The sequence below is a fragment of the Antechinus flavipes genome, chromosome 3 (assembly GCF_016432865.1).
Source record: "Antechinus flavipes isolate AdamAnt ecotype Samford, QLD, Australia chromosome 3, AdamAnt_v2, whole genome shotgun sequence".
NCBI classification, from domain to species: Eukaryota; Metazoa; Chordata; class Mammalia; order Dasyuromorphia; family Dasyuridae; genus Antechinus; species Antechinus flavipes.
Window position 1 is genome coordinate 572479376 of NC_067400.1, and position 22295 is coordinate 572501670.

Consider the following 22295-nt stretch of genomic DNA (forward strand, 5'->3'; position numbering starts at 1 on the left):
ATTAAAACTGCTTATCTCAAATTGAAAGGTGATGTCTCATTTTGTAGGTTACCAATAATAAGACATTCCCTGAAAGCATAATTGTATTCTAGATGCAGATGGCCACACTATATGCATGAATTAAATATCTTACATCTCTTCTCAAATGTATTGTGAAGCTCCTGATACTCCCAACAAATGTTATGTCACATATGTTTCTGTTTCTATTCATAATGGTAACACAATATCTGGCAATAGTTACCCAGTTTGTCTGCTATTTAAATTATATCATTGATTACATGAAGCAAATGAATTTCAAAATATTAGAACGCTTCCATTTGGAATTATTTTCCCTTCATTCACATTCAGACTTTTCAAACATATAAGAATTTTACTGATGAGGAATTCAAACAAAGATCATAGATTTAAAAGTAGAGATCATTTAATTCAACCCCTCATTTTACAAAGGAGAAAACTGAGGCCCATAAAAGATTAGTGGCTTGGTCAGGGTCACCTGTGTGTACAGTATCAGAGCCAAGTTTTGAATGCAAGTATGCAGACTCCACAATGCATTAGGCTGCTTCTAGCAAATGTTCTCTAAAAAGTAGGCACCCATGGAGGAGGCCCAGAAAAAGCCTGTGGCCAAATCCACCACCCAGAAAAGGCTCAAATAGGTGATCTATATTTCCTTGTAGCATTAGGAGTAGAATAAAGCAGATGATTTTGATCAGGTCAGCTAGAGTTTTACAATCTTAATTCGTTGCCTAATCAGGTGAAAACTTGTATGATGTTCTATTTTGATAAAGTCTTCCTTTTCTTCTGCCTCACAATTATTGCATGTTAACAGTGGCATTTTGCAGATTAAAAGATAAAAGAGAGAAATGGGTTAATATATGCTTTGGCAACCCATTATTAAATATATGTTGTACATTTGCTTGGGATCTAAAGATCTTGGCTCACATCTCCATTGTGCTACCAGCCTACAAAATGACATTGTGACAAGATGACAAAAGTGACCAAATTAGGCAGCCTCAGTTTCCTCATTTTGGAAGCAGGAATCACAGTGCTATCATTGCCTACTTTACAAGATTGTTTGAGAAAAGTGCTTTGTAAACTGCTACATAAATGTGAACTAAATAGTAAACATATATGTCCACATTGTGACAAAATCAGCATATTAGTCTTGGAATTTTGTAGCACCTGTATATATTAAGTTCTTGCTTTGAATTAAACAGCAATTGAATTCAACCAATAAGTGTTCAAGACATTATGCTGTGGGACTGGGCCTACAATAGTCAGAAATAAATCTGATTTCAGAGAGCTTATAGTCTTATAAAGACAAAATTTTATTAATCAATGTACTCTTACGCAGGTAACTTGGAGAGTCCCAAACTTTCTGGTATATGTATATTGTACATAATCATATTTAAGGAATTAATGAATTTCAGAGAAAACATTTGTTTTCAAATTGTACAAGTTAAGATTACGACAAAAGTTTTTCAAAAGACAAAAGATAAAGTCTTACAACCAGATAACCTATTCTGTAAAGTTCAATATAATTCTGTAGAGGGGAAGATAGAGCTTAAAAGGAATAGCAAGTATTTCAAAGTATTTCTGATGAAAACACCAGGAATTTTGAAATGCTAACTTAAGAATAAAGAGAACCCTAGAAAAGTCTATTTAAACAATCAGAAGGGACAGTAGGATATTGTGTTAATATTAAAGGGAAAAAAATTGTTCTTTTAGAACTTAAATATCTTTAAAGAGTGTTGAGGAAAAAAAGATTTAGGGGTGCGTTGATTTGAAGAAGGGAAATAGGATGTAAGGTAGAAGAAGGAAAAGCCATATTTTTCAATTGATGTTTTTCAATTTCTCATCATTGGAGCACATGAAAAGAAGACCATATAAACATTAAAAAATGGATGGGAAGAATAGACAACAGGTAAACTCAAAAAAAACAAAGGAGTGTTGGACACACACACACACACACACACATACACACATATGCGTGCGCGCGCACATAGAATTTGGTGTAGAAATATTTTGAAATCAAAAGGGAAAAAATGGAATGGGAGGAAATTTAAAGGGGAGGATAATACAAGATGAGAAATAGTTAAGAGGAAAACAAATTCCCATTCTTGAAAGGGTAATTATAAAGAACTGGAGGGAGGGGGCCAAGGAGTACATGACTAGAATCCAATAAGGAGATACTGTCTCTTTCCTTTTAGAGAACTGGAGAAATGGCTGAATATATTGGGGGTTTGTTTATTCATTTTTTTATTAAAGCTTTTTATTTTCAAAACATGCATGGATAATTTTTCAACATTGATCCTTACAAAACCTTGTGTTCCAAATTTTCCCCTTCTTCTCTTCACCCTCTCCCCTAGATGGCAAGTAATCCAAAATATGAACAGATTATGGACGTAATAGGATATTAATAGTCTGAAAGAAGTGACAAAATATATACTTTAATAAAATCCCAAGCAGTAAGAGTTAACACAATGAACAGAACTTAGAGAACAATTTATAAAAGTACAAAAACATTGTAGAGAAAAACAGCTTTGAAAAATTTAAGAACTCTGAATAGAGCAATGATTTCCCCATGTGTCCAAAAATTATGATAAAACATGTTATCACTTCCTAATAGAAGGATGCAGACTTACATTTCTGGACATTGCTATCATGTGAATTTGTTGTTTGATTATATTAATTTGTTAAAATGTTTGTTTGAGGTAATGTGGGGCTAAGGTGGAAGTGAGAAGTTAGCAGCAGTGATACCCAAAAGAATTCCATTGAAACATTCTTTTAATATTCAAAACACACACAGAACAGTTTTGAAAGTGTGTGAAATTTGCAATTTGCTTTAAAAAACTAGGTAGTATAAAATAGATTCATGGACTCATTTATAATTCTTTTTTTTGTGTTTGCTATATAGAATTTTTGGGTGTGTAGTTTTAAAATCATTTGGAAACCTGCATCCTGTTCAAGACTTGAGACTTTAGAATAGCCTTCAGAATATCCTTCAGTCAAAGCCTTGCAAATTCTCATTCACTGGGATCACCCATATTCACCTGCTGGCTGTGGCTGTGACTTTTACATTTTCTATCTCCTCAGCATGATTTCTTTGTCATGTGAGGCATGGACATTACAGCATCTAACTCTAAACCTCACTCTTAGTCTTACATATTTAATTGCCTACATATTACTATTGAATCCTTATCAGAGCTTTTTGATACAAAGATATTTTTCCTATGAGAACATTAGTTTTTTTTAATTTTTATTCCTAAATAGGTTAAATTTGGAGTACAAAAACGTTCACATAAATAAAATGTTTTATATAATGGTAATTGTTTTATTTTCTCTTTGGTAAGGATTTATCCCCTTACCCTTAGCTAAGAAATGCAACTATTTCCTATTCTGAGTTTTTAATGACATGATCTTTAATATTCAAATCACTTACCTAGCTCAAATTTTTTGTGAATTATGGTGTTGGGTGTTGCGCTAAGTCTAATTGCTGCCAGACTGCTTTACAGTTTTCCCAGCAGTTCTTGTTAAATAGGGAATTATTTCCAAAGTAATTTATGTTTTCAAGTTTCTCATATACTGAACTATTGAGTGAAATTACTTTTGATTTGAACTGCATTTTAAATCAAGACAGAGATTCTGTTTAAAAAAAAAAAAAGAAGAAGAACTAAGGAGGGACTCTATTTTAGGGATATGGGACAGCCAGTGCAAAGGAGTGACATGTGAGGAGAACAAGCCAGTTTGACTGAATCATGGAATGCAAAGGGGGAAGTAATGTCCTTTAAGGCTGTAAAGATAGGTTGGGCTATTGTTCTGAGCTTTAACTGCTAAATGGAAGAGTTTATCTTTATCCTAGAGGCAGTTGGAAGCTATTGGAGTTGATCAAATGAGTCACATGATCAAATCTACACTGAATGAAAAAGTCCTGTTTGAGTAAGATGAGCCAGCTGCTTCATTTGGTGGGTCACTGGGAAATTATACCAGAAAAGAATCTTGAAGTCAGATGATGGAGAGCCGCAAATGTTCTCCAAGAGAATTTAGACTTTATCATGCGAGCATTAGTGATCCATTGAAGCTGTTTGAGCAGAATAGGAGATACTATGTGCAAAATGATGTTTCAGGAAAATTAATGAGTTATTGGGCCTAAGAGTTCATGGAATCACATGATTTCTAGCTGAAAGGGATCTTAGCATCTATTCCAACCACCTCATTTTACATTTGTGAAAACTGAGGCCTAAATAATAGAAGGGCAGAAGTATCCCAACTAGTAAATCGCAAGGTTGGGATTTGAATCCAGGATATCCTACAGCATCTACAATTCCTGTAGTTTTTCCACATTGGACTTGATTGAAATAACTGACCAAAACAAAAAGCAGCAGAGGTGCTAGGCAGTCTTAAGTAACAGGGGCAACATGCAATTATAGAAGGAACATTAGACTCAGGAGGCAGACCTGGGGCAGTTCACTTTCTGAGAGTTCGTTTTGTGAATAGGAGTTATGTCAGAGAGATATATGTTTGAGGCCAGGTAGGTTTGACCCACCGGGTCGATAGAGTTGTAGCCTTCTCCCCTCCCAGAAATACCTCCTCTCTTTCCCTTCCCCTTCATGCTACCTGCCTGGCCTCTTTCTCAACTTCCATCCTTCCCACATATCTTGTGCATCTGAAATAGAGCTGTGTTTTCCTTAATGTAAGAATCTTGAGGGGAGTAGAGTGGACAGGGACTTCTTCCAGCACTTCAGATTGGCATTTTCTCTGTAGCTTCAAGTCTTAGAGAGCTACCTGGAATAGTGACAGATGAAGGGATGTGCCCGGGTCTCTCAGCCTGGAGACTTGGGGAGGCAGGTTGAGCACCTCGGCCTTCCTGACTTCAAGACCAGCTCCCAGTGCTTTGTGCCACTCAGTGACTCTTTGTTACCTTGTAATGTGAGGATGGGGATATGAAGGAGTTGTCTCTCCCTCACTAGAGGGTAACCTTCTTGAGGACAGGTGGTATTTCATTTTTGTTTTCATATGCTCAGTACCTGTGTGGGTCCCTGGTATACTGTAAGTGCTTAATCATTGCTTGTTGTATTTGACATGAATCCTCAGGAGCCCTAGAGAGTTCAGGGTCTATGTTTTAATTACATTGTGCTTTAATTACCCCTGAACCCTTAAACTGGAAGGATTTTGTAGTAAGAGTAAGTTATGTTGTTAATTGAACATCTGGATTCTGTCATTTCAGCTTTGGGATATCCGGAAAAAAGCAGCTGTCCAGACGTTTCAGAATACCTATCAAGTATTGACTGTGACCTTCAATGACACCAGTGATCAGATTATCTCTGGTGGCATCGACAATGATATCAAGGTGTGTCTCCTTTGGAATCATCCCCATTTTTCTGCTTCCTTTTTACAACAAAAGTTGATCTTTTTAAACATAGAAATTTATGATATGTCTGCACATAATACCAATGAAGCCTTTTATGACTTGGAAGTGAAGCATTTTCCAAAGTGATTTTTTGGGTTCCTCTTCTCTTAGTGCGTTATTGTAATGATGATCACCAAGGTTGATATGTATATGGTGTGTTCAGTTTTTACAGAGTTGATTTGATGCAACAATCATTTGTAGACACTCCTAGGCACTTCTTATTTTCTTCCCCGAGACAATTAGAGGTAAGTGACTTGCCTAGGATCACACAGCTGTGAAGGGTCAAGTGGCTGACTCAGAATTTGAACTCAAGTCCTCCTGACTCCAGGGCCAGTGCTCTATCTACTGTACCACTTCATTGCCCCCTGCACTTAATATTTACAGATGAAAGAATGAAGGCTTAGAGAAGTATAAGGATCTCCAATTCTGCCCTGAGGCCAAACTGAGAGGTGTTTTCAGTATAACAGAGTATTTTATTTGATTATTTTTATTATATCTTCCTGTGAGATTAGTTCAAATTATTGGTTTCCCATTTTGTCAGTTTGAATAATTTATATTTTAGTATATAATCAACCATTTTGCTTGGACTCTCTAATTTGTTAGAATATTTTTGTACAGTATTCCCTAATGATATTCTTAATTTCTTGTGTGCTTATTATGGTCTTTTCTTTTTGCTTTGTAATTTTGTTGATTTGTGTTTCTCACTCTCCTTTTTTTTTGTTTGCTAATGACATCCATTTTTATTAACCTTTTCAAAAAAACCAGCTTAGTATTGTTTATTAATTAAATTGTTCTCTCATGTTCTATTTATTTCTGCTCTTTTCCTTATTTCTTTGGACTATTTGTTCCTTTTCTAGTATCTTTAGTGTAGATTTTTATTTTTTTCCCTTTCTTTCTTATTAATGTTGGCACTCAGCACCATAAATTTGCTTCTAAGAACTTTTTTGCTTATACACTATAGATATTTATTATAGATTTAGTATTAGAGTGGTCATTGTTTTTTAAACATTCTTTTATCATTATTGTGATTTTTGTAGATTCATTTTCATGTTCATTTATAGCTTTTGTTCATGCTGTTATTTAATTTTGTTGCATCTCATCTTGAAAATACAACACACATGAGTTCTGATTTTTTGTATTTACCAAACATCTTTTAAAAATCAAACAAGGAATCAATTTTTCTGAGAGTTTTATATGTATTTGAATGGAACATCCAAGAATTCTTTGCTTCATAATTTTCTTTATTTGCCTCTTATTTTCAGCTTATTCAATAACAAGTTTGTGATTTCTTTTATCTTCTCTTAAATAATCTGCTATTGAAATGTTGAAGTTCCTTACTATATATTATTTTTTCTTTTAATACACAGTGACAGTAGTTTATTTAAATATAAAATTAAGTATTTTATTCATTATTCCTGTTGTCATAATGCCCATGGTTTTTTTTTAGTTTGCATTCAACTTTCTCTGAATTATTGCCACTTTTGCTTTTTTTGAGCTTGCAGTTGCATGATATAATTAGACCGTCTTCTTAATTTTGATCCATTTATGTCTTTTTAAGTCACATGTTACCTGTAAACAAAATATTTACAGATTTTGTCTCTTGGTTCATTCTTGGGTTTTAATCCCTATTAAGAGATTGGCATTTATTGTTACAAATGTTAAATTTGATCTGTCTTGTCACATTTCTAACTCTCCCCTCCTATTTTCTTATTGTTCTTGATGTGTCTAAAGGGAATAAAGTCTATTTTAATTTTCTATAACTATTTCTACTGTTAAAAACCAATTAGCAAACCAAATTAAATTCTCTAATTTAAATTACGGAAACGAATTCTTATTCCCTGAGGTTTGGCCTCTTTTAGATAGATAGCTTTTAGGAGTGCCAGTTCACCTTTTCTTTTTTTGTGATTTCTCACTATGGATATATCTTTAGTTTTCTTCCTTTTTGTGCTTGTCTTAATATATATATTTTTTCATTCAAACTCCAGCTTAAATATTTCTCATGGTTGCAAAAACTTTTTGAAACTAATAACTATATATAATAACATATTTAAAGTATATTATTGTTCCTGTTAATTCAGTTTGAAATTTCTGTAATACTGGTGGATATTTTACTTTCAGTTGCTTATTACTCATAATTATAACATCTATATTATATACTTTTAACATCTAACTCCATTTTTTTAAAGCTTTCATGTAAGCTTGTCCAGATTTGTTAATTGTCCCTTATTTTTGAAAAATATATTTTCCTTGACATTTGGAGGTCTTTGTAATTCCAAAACTTAACAATTACATGCTTTGGAGATTTGTAATTAGAATTTTTTCACACCGAGTTCTGGTATCTTCACTCTACTTGCAGGATGTCACCTTTTCTTGTCTATTCTGTAGAGGTTTTGTTCTCAGTCATGGTCTAATGATTTTCTTTCCTTTTTTTTTTTTTTTTTTAAATATCTTCAAGAATTCTGCTCTAAAGTTCCCAATTTGACTTCTGTCTCCTGTTTCTTCTATACATCTATTGGTTGTCATTTGAATTCTTCTTGTCCTTTCTTGTTCTTAATAATTCAATTTTACTTTCTCTACTAATTGTCCTTCATTTGACTTTATTCTACTACTTGCTGCTGCCATCTTTTCAGTGTTACTTTGGAGTTTTATTAATTGTACCTTTGTCTCTTTGTGCACTTCCTTTCCTCAATTGGAGTCTTCCTTTAATGTATTTATTAATGCATTTTAATTCTAAAGAAGTTTTATCATCTTGTTTTTATCACATCATAGAATTTCTACATTGTGATAGAATTTGTCTTTGATTTTTTTTCTTTTCTTTCTTCATGGAGGACATTGGCAGTAGGGGGGACTTCAAAAAGTTGTTCTGGGTAAAAAATTGAATTGTAGTCGTTATGTTGTCCTTAAAGGATATGAATGAAAAGTTTGACTTCCCTACTGTAGCCCATCAACTACCTCTGACATTGAAGGTGGGAGTTTTGTCCTCCAGACTTGGGATTGTACTGGGGGTGGCAGTGGGACCTCCTTCTGTTGCAGTAGACAATCAGCCTCAGAGTCTAAAGCTAGGAAGGTAAAGAGAGACTGGGGATTGGGAGCTGCCTGGCTCTGGATCTGTGATCTCCATGTGCTCTAGGGAGCAGGCTTGCAGTGGAGCTGGGAAATTAGTCTTCAGGTGCTTGTTCAGGATCTGGATTGTTAACCCATTTGGTGACAGGGGGTAGGGGGTGGGGAGGGAGAGCCGGGAGAGGATGGCCCAGTTTAAACAGCAGAGGTGAGTGAACAGGCTGGTCCAGCAGCTCCAGCCAGGAGCAGCATCTGAGCAGCCATAGAGTTTCTTTGGCTCCTTTTCTCTTTATATGGATGTCAGAAAAGGCACATTTTTCCCCTTTGGGAGCGAGAGATTAGAGAGGGAAAGAGATACCTTTTGTGTTCTTGAATTGACCAGAACTGGCTTCTCTAGTGCTTTTTTTTTTTGTTGGCTTCCATACTTTTCTTTTGTGTGCCATAAGATGATTGTGTGGTATGGTCTTTCACCAACCCTTCTATGCTGCTAATCACACACGAACTCTCTAGGCTACTTTTAATCTGGGGAAGGGAGTTTTGAGGGTGGTGGACTAGGAAGAGGCAGGCTTGTGAGGTCAAGAGGAATGAGGACTTGCTGCTTCAGCACTCTCTCCTATGTCTGTTTCCTTCCATGATTCTTTTCTCCTCACCTTCTCAGCTGCAGTGAGTGCCTGTGGGCTGGCTGCACAAGGAGGTATTGCTCTGTATTGCCTTCCAGAAGATAGGCATCAAGATCCTTGGTGACCCTCCGGCCTCTGCTTGCCTCAGCTCCAGGAGCCGAGAATCTCCTTAGCACCCTTGGGTTTGAGAAGAGTGAGTAGAATGAGCCAGCTCCAACCTGCTAGTGCTCCATCTGCTTCCTTCCAGCACTGACAGTGGAAATTAATCTATACCCTTATTTTTATTGTTATATATTTTAGCCTAGAATGTCTATTGTTATTTTTTGAAGCAATACTTTTATATACTCCCTGCAATGTTTTTCTAGTGCTGATAAGTTGCCTTTCATATTAGACATTTGCAATCATCTCCTCAAGTCATTTTAAAATTTGAAGAGTCTTCCTATCTAGCCTGTGTGCCGTTCCATTAACATATCTTTGTTCATCCTATGATGTTACAAATTTTTGTCATATTTGAACCCAGTTTCTCTGACTTCTGAAACAGGCTGGGAGATATGGCTTTGAGTTCTGATTTTGTCATTTAAAGGCAAGTTATTTAATATCTCTGAGACTAGGTTTTCTCATTTGTAAGATGGTTTTAAAACATTTATACTACCTATCACCAAAAAAAAAAACATGCTTACAAATTTTGATCATGTATTCCTTCTTAAGTATTTTTTTTTCTTCTTGCTCTAGCTCTTCATGATCATTTTCTATTCCTCTTCTCTGAACTCTTTTTATACTAATATTGTCCCTTTCATGAGAAGTAGGAACTAGAACTGTATATAATGTTCCAAGAACAGAAGTTTCCATTTTTGTAGCTATCTTCTATTCCAGCTTTGGAGACTCTTTTATTATCTGATTTCATTTCTCTTTTTTAGGACCTCATTATAATCTCTGCTTTCTCTCCTGCTTTAAACATGCTTAGAGGAGAATAACTCTCCTGATCAAAGGAGAAGCTGGCCATCATTTTTAATGATCTTTTCATGACACCATTGAGCTCTTCTTTAAAAGCCCACCACCATAGGAAGAAATTAAAATCCCTGTTCATTGGAGAATCATAGAAAATAACAAGATCATTTAACTCGGGGATTATTGTCCTTTTTCATGGACAAAGACATCATAGAAAATAACAAGATCATTTAACTCAGGGATTATTGTCCTTTTTCATGGACAAAGACCTAGTCTTTTTTTTTTTTCTTCTTTTTTTAAATTTCAAAATTGGAAGAAATGCTAGATTTCAAGCTAATGAAAATAAAAAGCTTCTCCCCTGAAAAACTGAGACCAGAGAATCTTCCTAAATCATATATATAGTGAGAGAGTCATAACTGAAAACCATGTCTTTGTAATACTTAGTGTGGTGCTCTTACTGCTCTATCACACTGACCTTAAAGAGTCACCAAGTATTTTTATTTTCATTCCTTTTAGTTATTTGTTTTAAACTTAAATACAAAATAGGAAAAGAAAAAATTTTTCTATGTGCACAGGAGAAAATAAGAGAATTCAAAATAAAAAGCAATAAATTTACATTTCAAGAAAATCTATATAATACTATACTTTATGTTCAGAACTGTCCATCTTTTCTTGCTTCTGTGTTGGTTTTCTTTTGTTCTCTGCTTTGCACTTTTTACTTTTTACTTTTTTCCCTTGTCCTCCCCTTCTCTCCAAAGAAGGCTACGGTGAATTGTGGATATGTATGTGTGTATATATGCATATATGAATATATATCTATATAAATATCTATAACCATATGTACATGTATACATCCATATGCACCTATATAAGACCATACTATGCTTGTTTGTCCTGTTTCTCTGAAGATGGATAACATTTTCCTTCATAAGTCCAAGACATTCCATATTTTTTGAATTTACAAACTCATTTTTTTTAAATAGCTTTTTATTTACAAAATATATGCATGGGTAATTTTTCAGCAATTACCTTTTGTAATTGACAATTGCAAAACCTTTTGTTCCAATTTTTCCCCTCCTTCCCCCCACCTCTTTCCCAAGACAGCAGGTTGACCAATACATGTTAAATATGCTAAAGTATATGTTAAATAAAATATATGTATATATGTCCATACAGTTATTTTGCTGTATAAAAAGACTCAGACTTTGAAATAGTGTAGAATTCACTATTACTATACTATATATATTACTATATATATACTATATATAGTATATAATATGTATATACTATATATATATACATATATACTATATATATTACTATACTATCACTATAAATAGTGAAGGAAATCAAAAATGCAGGTGGACAAAAATAGAGGGATTGGAAATTTTATGTAGTGGTTCATACTCATTTCCCAGAGTTTTAGTCATTACTGCTCTATTGGAACTGATTTGGTTCATCTCATTGTTGAAGAGGGTCGCATCCATCAGAATTGATCATCATATAGTATTGTTGTTGAAGTGTATAATGATCTCCTGGTCCTGCTCATTTCATTCAGTATCAGTTTATGTAAGTCTCTCCAGGCCTTTCTGAAATCATCCTGCTGGTCATTTCTTACAGAACAATAATATTTCATAACATTCATATACCACAGTTTATTCAGCCATTCTCCTATTGATGGGCATCCACTCAGTTTCCAGTTTTTGGCCACTATAAAGAGGGCTGCCACAAACATTCTTGCACATACAGGTCCCTTTCCCTTCTTTAAAATCTCTTTGGGATATAAGCCTAGTAGTAATACTGCTGGATCAAAGGGTATGCACATTTTGATAACTTTTTAAGCATAGTTCCAAATTGCTCTCCAGAATGGCTAGATGTGTTCACAATTCCACCAACAATGTATCAGTGTCCCAGTTTTCCCATATCCCCTCCAGCATTCCGCATTATCTTTCCCTGTCATTCTAGCCAATCTGACAGGTGTGTAGTGGTATCTCAGAACTGTTTTAATTTATATTTCTCTGATTAATAATGACTTGGAGCATTTTTTCATATGGCTAGAAATAAATTCATTGTTTTATACATTACAGCAATGTTCCAACTTTATATTTCTAGTTATTTTAAATAGACTAAAACAATATTGATTAATACAGCTGGCATATAGTATAGTTTCTCTTTTTCTCTTTTGATTAAATGTTTTAGCTTTAACTTTGTCTGAAATCATGGTTATTACCCCTTCTCTTTTTACATAATAAATTCTACTCCTGATTTTTATTTTGTGTATATCTTTTTTCCTATCCCTGCTGACTTTATTTTCTACCTGCTTTATTTCTTTATTTCCACTTTATTTCTACCTATTATCTTGCCCGCCTGTTAGTTAAGCCACTCCTCTTCATACTCTTTCCCCCATCCTTTCCCCTTGTCCTCTTGTTTCTTTTTGAATTTAGAAGACTTTGATGGCCTTTCAAATATATATATGTGTCTGTTATTTGCTCTTTATCCCATTCCTGTTAATCTGCATATCTCCCCTTATCCTATTCTCTCACCCTCTTATTTCTTTATAAATTTAGAAATCTTTTATTTCCTTCAGAATTAACCCAGATCTAATGTGAATAGGTTTCCCTCTAAAACTTCCTCCCTTATCAATAACTCTTTCCCCTCCCTATTCTATTAAGATATTTCTATTCACTATGAATTTAGAAGACTTTTATATCCTTCTAGATATATATACATTGTTCCCTTTTTAACTCATTCCTAATGCAAGCAGGATTCTAGAACTACCAATCCTTCCATCCACATCTAATTCTTTTGTGTCAGTTCTTCTCTTTCTGTATAAGACTTTTTTTTTTTTAATTTTCCCTGCATAGCTTTACTTTTTAAATTATATGATACTCAGCTCTACCTCAGATTTTCTTTCAAACTACCCAATTACTAGTGACAATCTTAGGCATATGGTTTATATTTCCACATCTGAAAAGTAAACAGTTTGTTCTTATTGAGTCCCTTGTAATTATTTTTTAATATTTATATTTCTCTTGGATCTTGTATGCCAGATTTTCTATTGTGTTGAAGTCTTTTTGAAATAAAATCCTTCAAGATTTTCAGATTTTCAAATCTGGCAATTCATTGAATGTCCAGTTTTGGTTTTTTGTTTTTCATTCAGGATTACGCTTAACTTTGTTGGATATGTTATTTTGGATTGTAACTTTAGTTTTTGTTCTTCAAATATAATTTTCTAAGTCATTTAATGTAGTCATTGTTAAGTCTTGTATAATTCTAACTGTGGCTTCACCATATTTGAATTGTTTTTTATCTTGTTGCTCATATTTTTCCCTTGATTTGTGGTTTTTGGAATTTGACCATGATAGTCCTATCAGTTTTTCTCATAGGATCTCTTTCAGGTGGTGATCAGTAGATTTTTTCTGTTTCTACTTTCTCCTCTTGGAATTTCTAATACTTCAGCACAATTTTCTTTAATTACCATTTGTTTAACTGTATCAAAAAAAATTTTTTTTTTTGATATGGCTTTCAGGTAGTCCATGTATTCTTATGTTTTCTCTTGGTCTTTTCTCCCACATAAGATATTTTTCTTATGAGATGTTTCACATTCTCTTCTATTTTTTCATTCTTTATATTTTGTTTTCTTATTTCTTGGTCTTTTATAACTTTGCTAGCTTCCCCTTGTCCAGTTGTAATTTTCAAGGGGTCATTTTCTTTAAGATTCTGGATCTCCTTTTCCAGTTGATTTATTTTCTTTTCATGATCTTGTTTTTCTTGGATTATTATTTTTTAATTATTCCTCATTTTCTTTCATTTGATTTTTAAAGGTTTTTTTTTTTTTAATTCTTCTATGAATTCCTTTTTAACAGGCGACCATTTAATATTACTCTTTGGGGTAGGAGAGGCTTTTTTTGCTTCAGTATCCTCTGAAGATGACTCCCAGTGTTCCTGTTCCCATAGAAGCTTTCTATGGTTGGATTCTCCTTTGCCTGCTCCTTTATTTATTTTTTTAAATTTGTAGTAGCTTATTATCTCTAGTCCTGGGATGTAGCTATGGGATCTCTGGCCTTAGGTCCTCCTCCAGTTCTTCCTTCTGGTCTGGCCTTCTGCTCTGCTGTACATTCCTGCAGCCAGCAACATCCCTGCCCCTGCTTTTGCACTCATGGGATGTGTGTGCTGGTTCCTTGTTGCTCAGGACCTCATCTCCACAGCGTGGGCCTGGCATCCATTACCAACAGAGGTTCTCCACAGCGTCCAGGAGTGGGACTGAGGCTCCCTTCTCCGAGGCTAGCCCCAGGGTTCACCAGGCTGTTTCAGGGAGCTAGCTTGGTTGTTTACACTTCATACAGGCCACACTCCAACCTCAGAGCTTCTCAGGTGGTCTCAGCAGGACCACTATTCTGCTCCTGTTCTGGTTCGTTTTTACTCTTTTGTGTTTGCCCTGAGGAACTGTTTTATCTTGTTTATGGAGGAAATCTGGAAAACTTGGAATTTTCTGTTCTACTGTTCCACCATCTTTCCAGAATCCTCCAGTATTGAGAACTGAGGAAATAGACAATCAGCAGGGGCTGCTGGGAAGACTTGCCGCTCTGTGAGTTACATCTCCTCAGAGAACAAAAAATTGAGCCAGCATTATTTTTCTTTGCTCTTCTGCAAGGCATTTGAGTCTGCCTTGCAGGTAGGGACTCTTGTTTTTGTCATCATATTACATATAACTGCCATACCTGGCATCCACTAGGTGCTCTGTCAGTGTTTCCTGAGTTGAGTGGAATCTCAGTCTTCTCTAGGTAGCGGTGGGCATTTGGTGGGTTAGGTAGAAAAATGGGACTGGAGTTGAGAAACCTTAGGTTAGGTTCTTGCCTCTGAAACTTATATGCTGTATAACTTCTCTAAGCCTCAGTTTCCCTAGCTCCAAAATGAGAATAAAATGCCTAAAGAACCTGTCTCAGGATATTTTGAGGCTCAAATGAGGTTATGCCTCTGACATCACCTTTTAAACCATAAAGTGCTATATAAATATCAGCTGTTACCAAAGCAAGAACTGTGGTAAGAAAATTTTTTCACCAACCTACGAATCCTCTACACAATACTTAGATAAAATACAATCCTGCTGATTTGTTGTAGTTTCTTTGTTCCAAAAGCTAAGGATTAAGGGCAAACCAGTTCTCTCTGAAGCCCCTTGGGAGTTTGTTTTGCCAAGCAATATGAAGAAAGAGACTAAGGATAGGGAAAGCTGAGAAAAGAAGGAAATTTGGCTTGCTGGATTGGCTGGCCAAGTGGGGCTCTACCTTTTCTGAAGTCCCGGTAGAAAATTGATTTGGGGTGAGAAACAACTGGATGGAATTTTTTTTTTTTTTGCAGGAATTTGGCAGAAATAAGTGCCTGGCTCTTATTTTTCGGTGAGATCCCAGAAGTATTTTGGCTCTAACAAATCTTTATAAATCACTTCATTCTTAAGAAGGGAAAATTTGGAAATGGAGCAACATCCATAGTTTGGTTTTGGCAAATTTAATTCTTTCCATGTTGCTGCTGAGCAGATTTCAGTGATGCCAGTAGCAAAGAGAAGCAATGACAGTTTCAACAAATTGTTCACCATTCTCAGCACTCTTGAGTCCTGAGGCAGCAAACAGCCTGACAAATAAATTCTTAATAAAGTCTGTTGGGCTCTGTAATGGAAGATGCTGGTGATGGGGAAAGGGGAATTGTTTGCCTTCTGGATGGGCTTGATTGCTGGCACCTGACTCAGTCCCCAGGCCAGTAAAACTGCTGGTCTGCTTTTCCCTACTCAGGCAGATGTGCAATGTTTCAATCTCGTATTTAAGATAAATGTTAGCCCTAAATCCAGATTTAAAAGGCAGCAAGAGAACATTTCCAAAGAAACTAATTTCCCTAGGAGAGTATGCATTTATTCTTGCATTTCTATCTTTTCAACTTGAATTCTAGAAACATTTTTAGAAGTAATTTAATATTATTGGTAATAATCTCTATAAATAAAAATGAATACGTAAATGAAATTGGGCTAACATTCCAAATAAAAACAAAACTATTTACTTTTGAGTAAAGGAAAAAGTAAAAACTAGTGATAACATCCATTCAGTACTTTGGCTCTGGGATCTGTTTGATGTGGTACTCCTTCTAGTACTTCAGCTCCACATCCTCTGCTGCCATAGTCTATGACCTCTTTTCCTCTACAGAAAGTTCACCCGATATGGTGGGACTTTTGATCAATATCATGATACTACAGACTAAACATTGAAGTGGGGAGGCAGTCCCACATTGTATATATGTGTTTATGTATGTGTGCATTTTATGTATATGTGTGTCTACTCATACACACACGTATTTAATGAAATTCCATTTATCCTTACTATGTCCCCTCTCCATTGCCCTTTGGAAATAATGACAACCTCTTTATAAACTCTTTTATCTATTTGATAGTAAAATTGTGTTGCCTTTTTTAGGTAGTCCTGGTCAATGTGTATGTTCTGATTCTATTTTCTCTGTGGCATTTCATATAAATATTTGAAAATTTGTCTATATGCTAAAAATATGTAATTAGAATTTTCACATTATTTCTTTTTCTTTTTTTTTTTTTTTTTTTTGTAATTTGGGGGCATGATAGCACTCTATTCAATCAGTATACTACAGTATTTTAGGCCATTTTCTTAACTGCTGACCCTACAGGCTTATTTCTCATGTTACAAAGCCGCTGTAAATACACTTTGCTAATACTTTTGTCTCTACTCAGGTCTGGGATTTGCGCCAGAACAAGCTAACATATACCATGAGGGGACATGCTGACTCTGTAACAGGCTTAAGTCTAAGTTCTGAAGGGTCTTATCTGCTCTCCAACGCAATGGACAACACAGGTACCCCTGAGGAGGAAGGCACATTGCCAATTTCACCATCCTAGAAGTACCATTGATGAGTTATTTAATGGCAATTAGGTCACAGAAACATGGTCAGAAAGACATCCTCCCTCACTTTTTCCTCCCCTGGGTGGGATCAGAGATAGACTTCTGAAACCTCCTTTAGAGAGTCATTTTCAACTGATGAGGAGTGGACCAGATTTTTCAACTTGTATGTGAAGCTTCCCTTTAATCCATTGAGAAAATTAGATTGATAAATTCTTGTTCCCCTTAGCCAGGGAAGGGTAGAAATGTGGTTACCATGTTAGAGGAGGGAAGTGGGAATCTATATGATGTAGAGGTAGGAGCCAGGGACAGGAAAGAGACAGGTTTCTCCTTACTTTGTGAAGTTTGTGTTGGGTGTTCCAGACTAAAGGATGTTCTGAACTTTAGTAAATTAACATCAAACATTATCATCCTAAATGTCCAATATTCCTGATCAGCTTTGATTCTTAATCATTTTACTTTATGATGATGAGTTTTTTCTCCTAGAATAAGCTAAGATCTCCTTAGATATGAGGCTAGTTGGTTTAGAACTTTTAAGAATTTGAGGATATAGTCATGACCCAGTCATTCTTAAAATTTGTGTGAGACCATTCTATAACAAAAATATCCCTTCCTTTTTTGTTTATAAGCTTTCAGAACACTTCCACAAATGTTATCTCATTTGATCCTCACCAATTCCTGTCATTTCCTTCTCCCTATCAGCCTGTAAATCCATTGAGGGCAGGGATTATGCCATTTTTTCAACTTTGTAGTCTCAGGATATGATATGCAGTTAATAAATGTTGAATTGTATGCCTTTGCAGGGGAAGCCTAGGGCAAGTATTGTTTTCCCTATTGTACAAATATGGAAACTGAGTTAAAGAGAAAATAACCTATATTCAAGATTTCACAGCTCATCCCTGACATTGTCAGCACAAGGACCAGAGCCTACTGGCTCTCCTGAGGGCATTGACTTTTTTATATCTTTTGGGAGTTTCTGGATCAGATGGCCAAAACCAATTTTCAAATTGCCTAGGAATTCAGGGATTCTGCAGGGAAATAGACTAAAATTGCCTCCTTCACTTTTGAGCCTTTAAGTCCTTTGACCTCTCACCCTTGCCATCCCTGCTGTGCAGATCTATGCATGGGCTTTCCCAAGGGTTTTTTTCTGAAGAGTGAGGGCACAGGAGCCATACTCAAAGCTTTTATGCAGTTCAGTAAATGTGAATGTTTGGATCATGTCTTTTATCCTGGGTGTTTGCCACCAGTTTGTATAAAGAACAGACCAGTGGTGCTATTGGAAATCAATAGCGGAAGCCACAGAAACTAAGCCACACATATGGACTAAAAAAAAAAGTTAATTAGTCTCAGAACAAAAAAAAAAAAAGAAGTGAGAAACTTGGGAGGAGCAAAGAATGGGAATGATTTGGAAATTGCATCTAATTTAGACTGAACTGATGAGCTCTAATCATCCTTGTTTGAAGTGCAGTTCAGGAGTTACAGAGGGAGCTGGAGTTATTAGAAGTATAAGCAGATCCGTGTGGGTCTGCTTGTGGGAGCGAGGCCTGGATACACAGACACCCCAGAGGAAGGCAGTGTCAGAATGGGAGACAGTCAGGAGGAGAGAGGATGGTGTCATCCCTCCCAATCCGGGCTGGTGGGGGGCCCTGGGCTCTGGGCTGGGCCACTGACTCAGTCTCTCATCTTAGGCAGGGCATTTTTTCTGAGTCTTATCTGCAAAATAAAAGAGGTGGGACTTAATGAGTATTATTGTCTCTTTTAACTCTAGATACATACATACACACATATCATAAGTATGCATACACACATGTATGTTGTATTTTTTCTTTAAAGTTAGGGTAGGGATATTCTGGATAGGAAGGGTGGAGGTAAGGTAACAGGAGTACCCCAACTACTGTGGAATAGGATCCCTTTAGAGGGCACACTTGTGGTCAATATGGAATGATCTTTTTGGGTTTATTCAGCCTAGTACCCCTAGGCTATATTAAATTATTTCAGAGAGAAGAGGTGGATTAGCTGGGTTAAATAGTTAGATATATTCTTAAGGAATATATATCAGGTGACTGCTGCAGATCCTGAAATACTCAGGTGTGCTCTACCTATTCCAAATGCCGGTGACTAGTGAATTGAGAAGGGTTGGTTTAGTTTCTGTTCTTCATTTGGTCTCACTGGGGGAAAGCATTAGTCACTTTTAGATTCAGAGCAGTTTGTTTGACCCTGAATTGTATATGGCTCCTTAGTCCATTTAATGAGAGCCAAACACATCCACTTCCCTTTCAGTGTCAGAAGAACCTAAGCAGGTGCTAGGAGACCTTTCTACTGCCCCATTCATCTGTCACTCAGAGAAGTCAGGAAAGTTGGCTCTGATCTGTCCACATTGGTTTTTGATTGCCATGCTTGTTTCTTTGCAGTTCGGATCTGGGATGTCCGACCTTTTGCCCCCAAAGAGAGGTGTGTGAAGATATTCCAAGGAAATGTACATAACTTTGAGAAGGTAAGTTTAGTATGACCATGAGCTAATTCTTTCTACTAATGTTTCTGTTAATGTTAATAGCAATTGTTTTCCAAAATTTCATTCCTGGAGAGAGATATCCTATGGGAAGCATAGGAGTGCATTTTGGGAAGTGGATTCTTCCCCTGCCATCCCTCAGCAGATGAAGGTCAGGATGAAGGAATCAGGAAGTATTTAGCTTGGAAAAGGCTTAGGGGAAACAATTCATAACCAGCTTCATATATCTGAAGGCTGTCACGTGGAAGAAAGATGAGACTGTTTAGTCCCAGAGAACAAGGAGCCGGTAATGAATGGAAGTCTCAGAGAAACATCTTTAGATTGGAAGCAAAGAAAAATTGCCCTAAATAGAGCTGTCTAAAAGGGCATGGGCTTCCCCAGGAGATAGCAGAGACACGGTAGCCATTGAGGGATGTTGGCAAATGGAAGCTTCTGGAGGACAGACATGGATTTATATTTTCTCTTTTTAGCCCTATCACTTAACACATAACAAGTGCTTTTATTAAAAGTGAATTAAATTAATTTATAGAGGGGATTCCTATTCAGGTATTTATCAGAATTCAGTAGCTCTAGATATCTCTTCCAGCTGAGATTTTTTGAGGTTACGACTTCCTTTTTTTTTTTTTTTTTAATTTTAATTTTATTTTATTTAATAATAACTTTGTATTGACAGAATCCATGCCAGGGTAATTTTTTACAACATTATCCCTTGCACTCGCTTATGTTTCGTTTTTTCCCCTCCCTCCTTCCACCCTCCCCCCCCCCCCAAGATGGCAAGCAGTCCTATATGTTAAATATGTTGCAGTATATCCTAGATACAGTACATATTTGCAGAACTGAACAGTTCTCCTGTTGCACAGGGAGAATTGGATTCAGAAGGTAAAAATAACTCGGGAAGAAAATCAACAATGCAAATAGTTCACATTCGTTTCCCAGTGTTACTTCTTTGGGTGTAGCTGTTTCTGTCCATCATTTATCCATTGAAACTCAATTAGGTCTTCTTTCTTCCTTTTAAAGAGAAATAATGGACTTGAGGCTCTTAATGGAGTCTCTCTTGCTTCTTCCCTAGTTGATGACTTCCCTAGGTGATGACACAAAAGGTAAAACCAGGGATACTGCTTGCATTCCAGGACCAGAAGGCAGATGACCTGATGGCCAGGCTAGTTGGCTCTGCCTCAGGTTGTCATGTTGTCTGACATGTTGTCTGTCCTCAAGTCATGTAAATTTAAGACAGTGCTGCTTTCTTCCTTTCCTCAGCTTCTGGCACCATATAGTTAGTGTTAGGGAAACACGAAGCATTTACCCTATACTTTTCAGTTCCCAGGGAGAATTAGTTCAAAGGAGAGGAGCCATGTTCTTAGGATCTTCAAGAATAATATACTTGATCTGTGGGTTCACTGGGAATCAGATTTGTTCTGTAAATCAGCTCTAGGAGTTTTGTTTTTTTTAAAGAGAAAGAAAAAGAGTTTTAATAAGTACCAAGATGAATAGAGCAAAGGGAGCTTCTCTTTGTAGGCATAGTAACAAGATTTCTTTGACAGGTATAACTCTAATTGGTTACATGTGAATTAAGCATTTTTTATATTTATTATATATGAGTTATGAAATTGTAACTCATTGGTGTTTTAGGTCATAAAATATAAGCCATAATTGCTGATCATTTTTCTAGGGAAAACAATTAAAATATAACTTGTGGTATTTAAAGATTCTTAGTGATTTTATTTTCAAGCCAAGGATGTTTATCCTAGACTGACTTGAATTAATTTTTTTAGCTGTCTGCATTTTCCTTCACTCTCTTAGATTGTGAACTCTCTAAGTATGGAGACTTTGTTTTATTCTCTTCTCTTCTCTTGCCCCCACAGCCCTGAGGTGTTTAGGAAATTTGGGTTATTTAATTAATGAAGGCCTTGGACACAGAAAGGGGATAGGAGGAGACAGAAAAATATGTAAATGGTGCCAAAGAAATCGTGATGTCTTATAGTGTGCTTGGGGTCAGGTCCAAAATCTGCCTGCCTAACCCAGCTCTCCACATCTGGGGATCTAAGCACTAGGCAAAAGATACAGCTGCTGAGATGCCACCATCAGGCCTTGGTGTGGGAAGCCAGCAAGGGTCTGATTTTACTTAGAGCCTGCCAGTGAATAGAAGGCATGCTATGGGAAGAAGAACAGATAATCCAACGTCAGAAGACTGGGCTTTGGGTTAGGATCTTGAACCCATCCCCTTGCCCTCCATGGATTTCAACTTCTTCCTCTGTAAAATGAGAATGTTGGATTGAATGGCACCTAAGTCCCTTTCAATTCTGCCCTCCTTTGCTTTGATGAGCATTTGAAAATGCTGTTCTTAGCACTTTGGACTGATGCCTAAAGGGAGGTCAAACTTTATATACCTTTTGATCCAGTAGCATCCCTACTGGCTCTGTATTCCAAAGAGATCACAAAGGAGGAAAAAGAACCCATGTGTGCAAAAATATAGCAGCCCTTTTTGTCATGGCAAGGAACTGGAAACTGAGTGGATGCCTATCAGTTGGAAGATAGCTGAATAAATTATGGTATATGAATGTCATGGAATATTGTTCTGTAAGAAATGATAAGTAGGATGACTTCAGAAAAGCCTGGAAAGACTTACATGAACTAGTGCTGAGTGAAGTAAGCAGAAACAGGAGAACATTGTACATGGTAACATAAGATTGTGTGATCATCAGCTTTCCAGTCCAAAGAAAGAACTATGGAAACTAAATGCAGCTCAAAGTTTTTTGTATTTTCATTTTTTTAGTTGTCTTTTATTTCTCATGGTTTTTCTCTTTTCTGGTTTTTCTTTTACATGATTAACAAGGAAATAT

General features: G+C 36.1%; 1 protein-coding gene across 1 annotated transcript in view; it reads left to right on the plus strand.

Annotated features, from left to right (window-relative positions):
• SNRNP40 (small nuclear ribonucleoprotein U5 subunit 40) overlaps positions 1-22295 on the plus strand; it is a 48182-nt gene that overhangs the window by 19392 nt on the left and 6495 nt on the right. The window contains exons 5-7 of the mRNA XM_051987978.1: positions 5225-5347; positions 16781-16901; positions 19358-19440. Coding sequence (XP_051843938.1) covers positions 5225-5347; positions 16781-16901; positions 19358-19440 — 327 coding nt within the window. The remainder of the gene's footprint in view (positions 1-5224; positions 5348-16780; positions 16902-19357; positions 19441-22295) is intronic.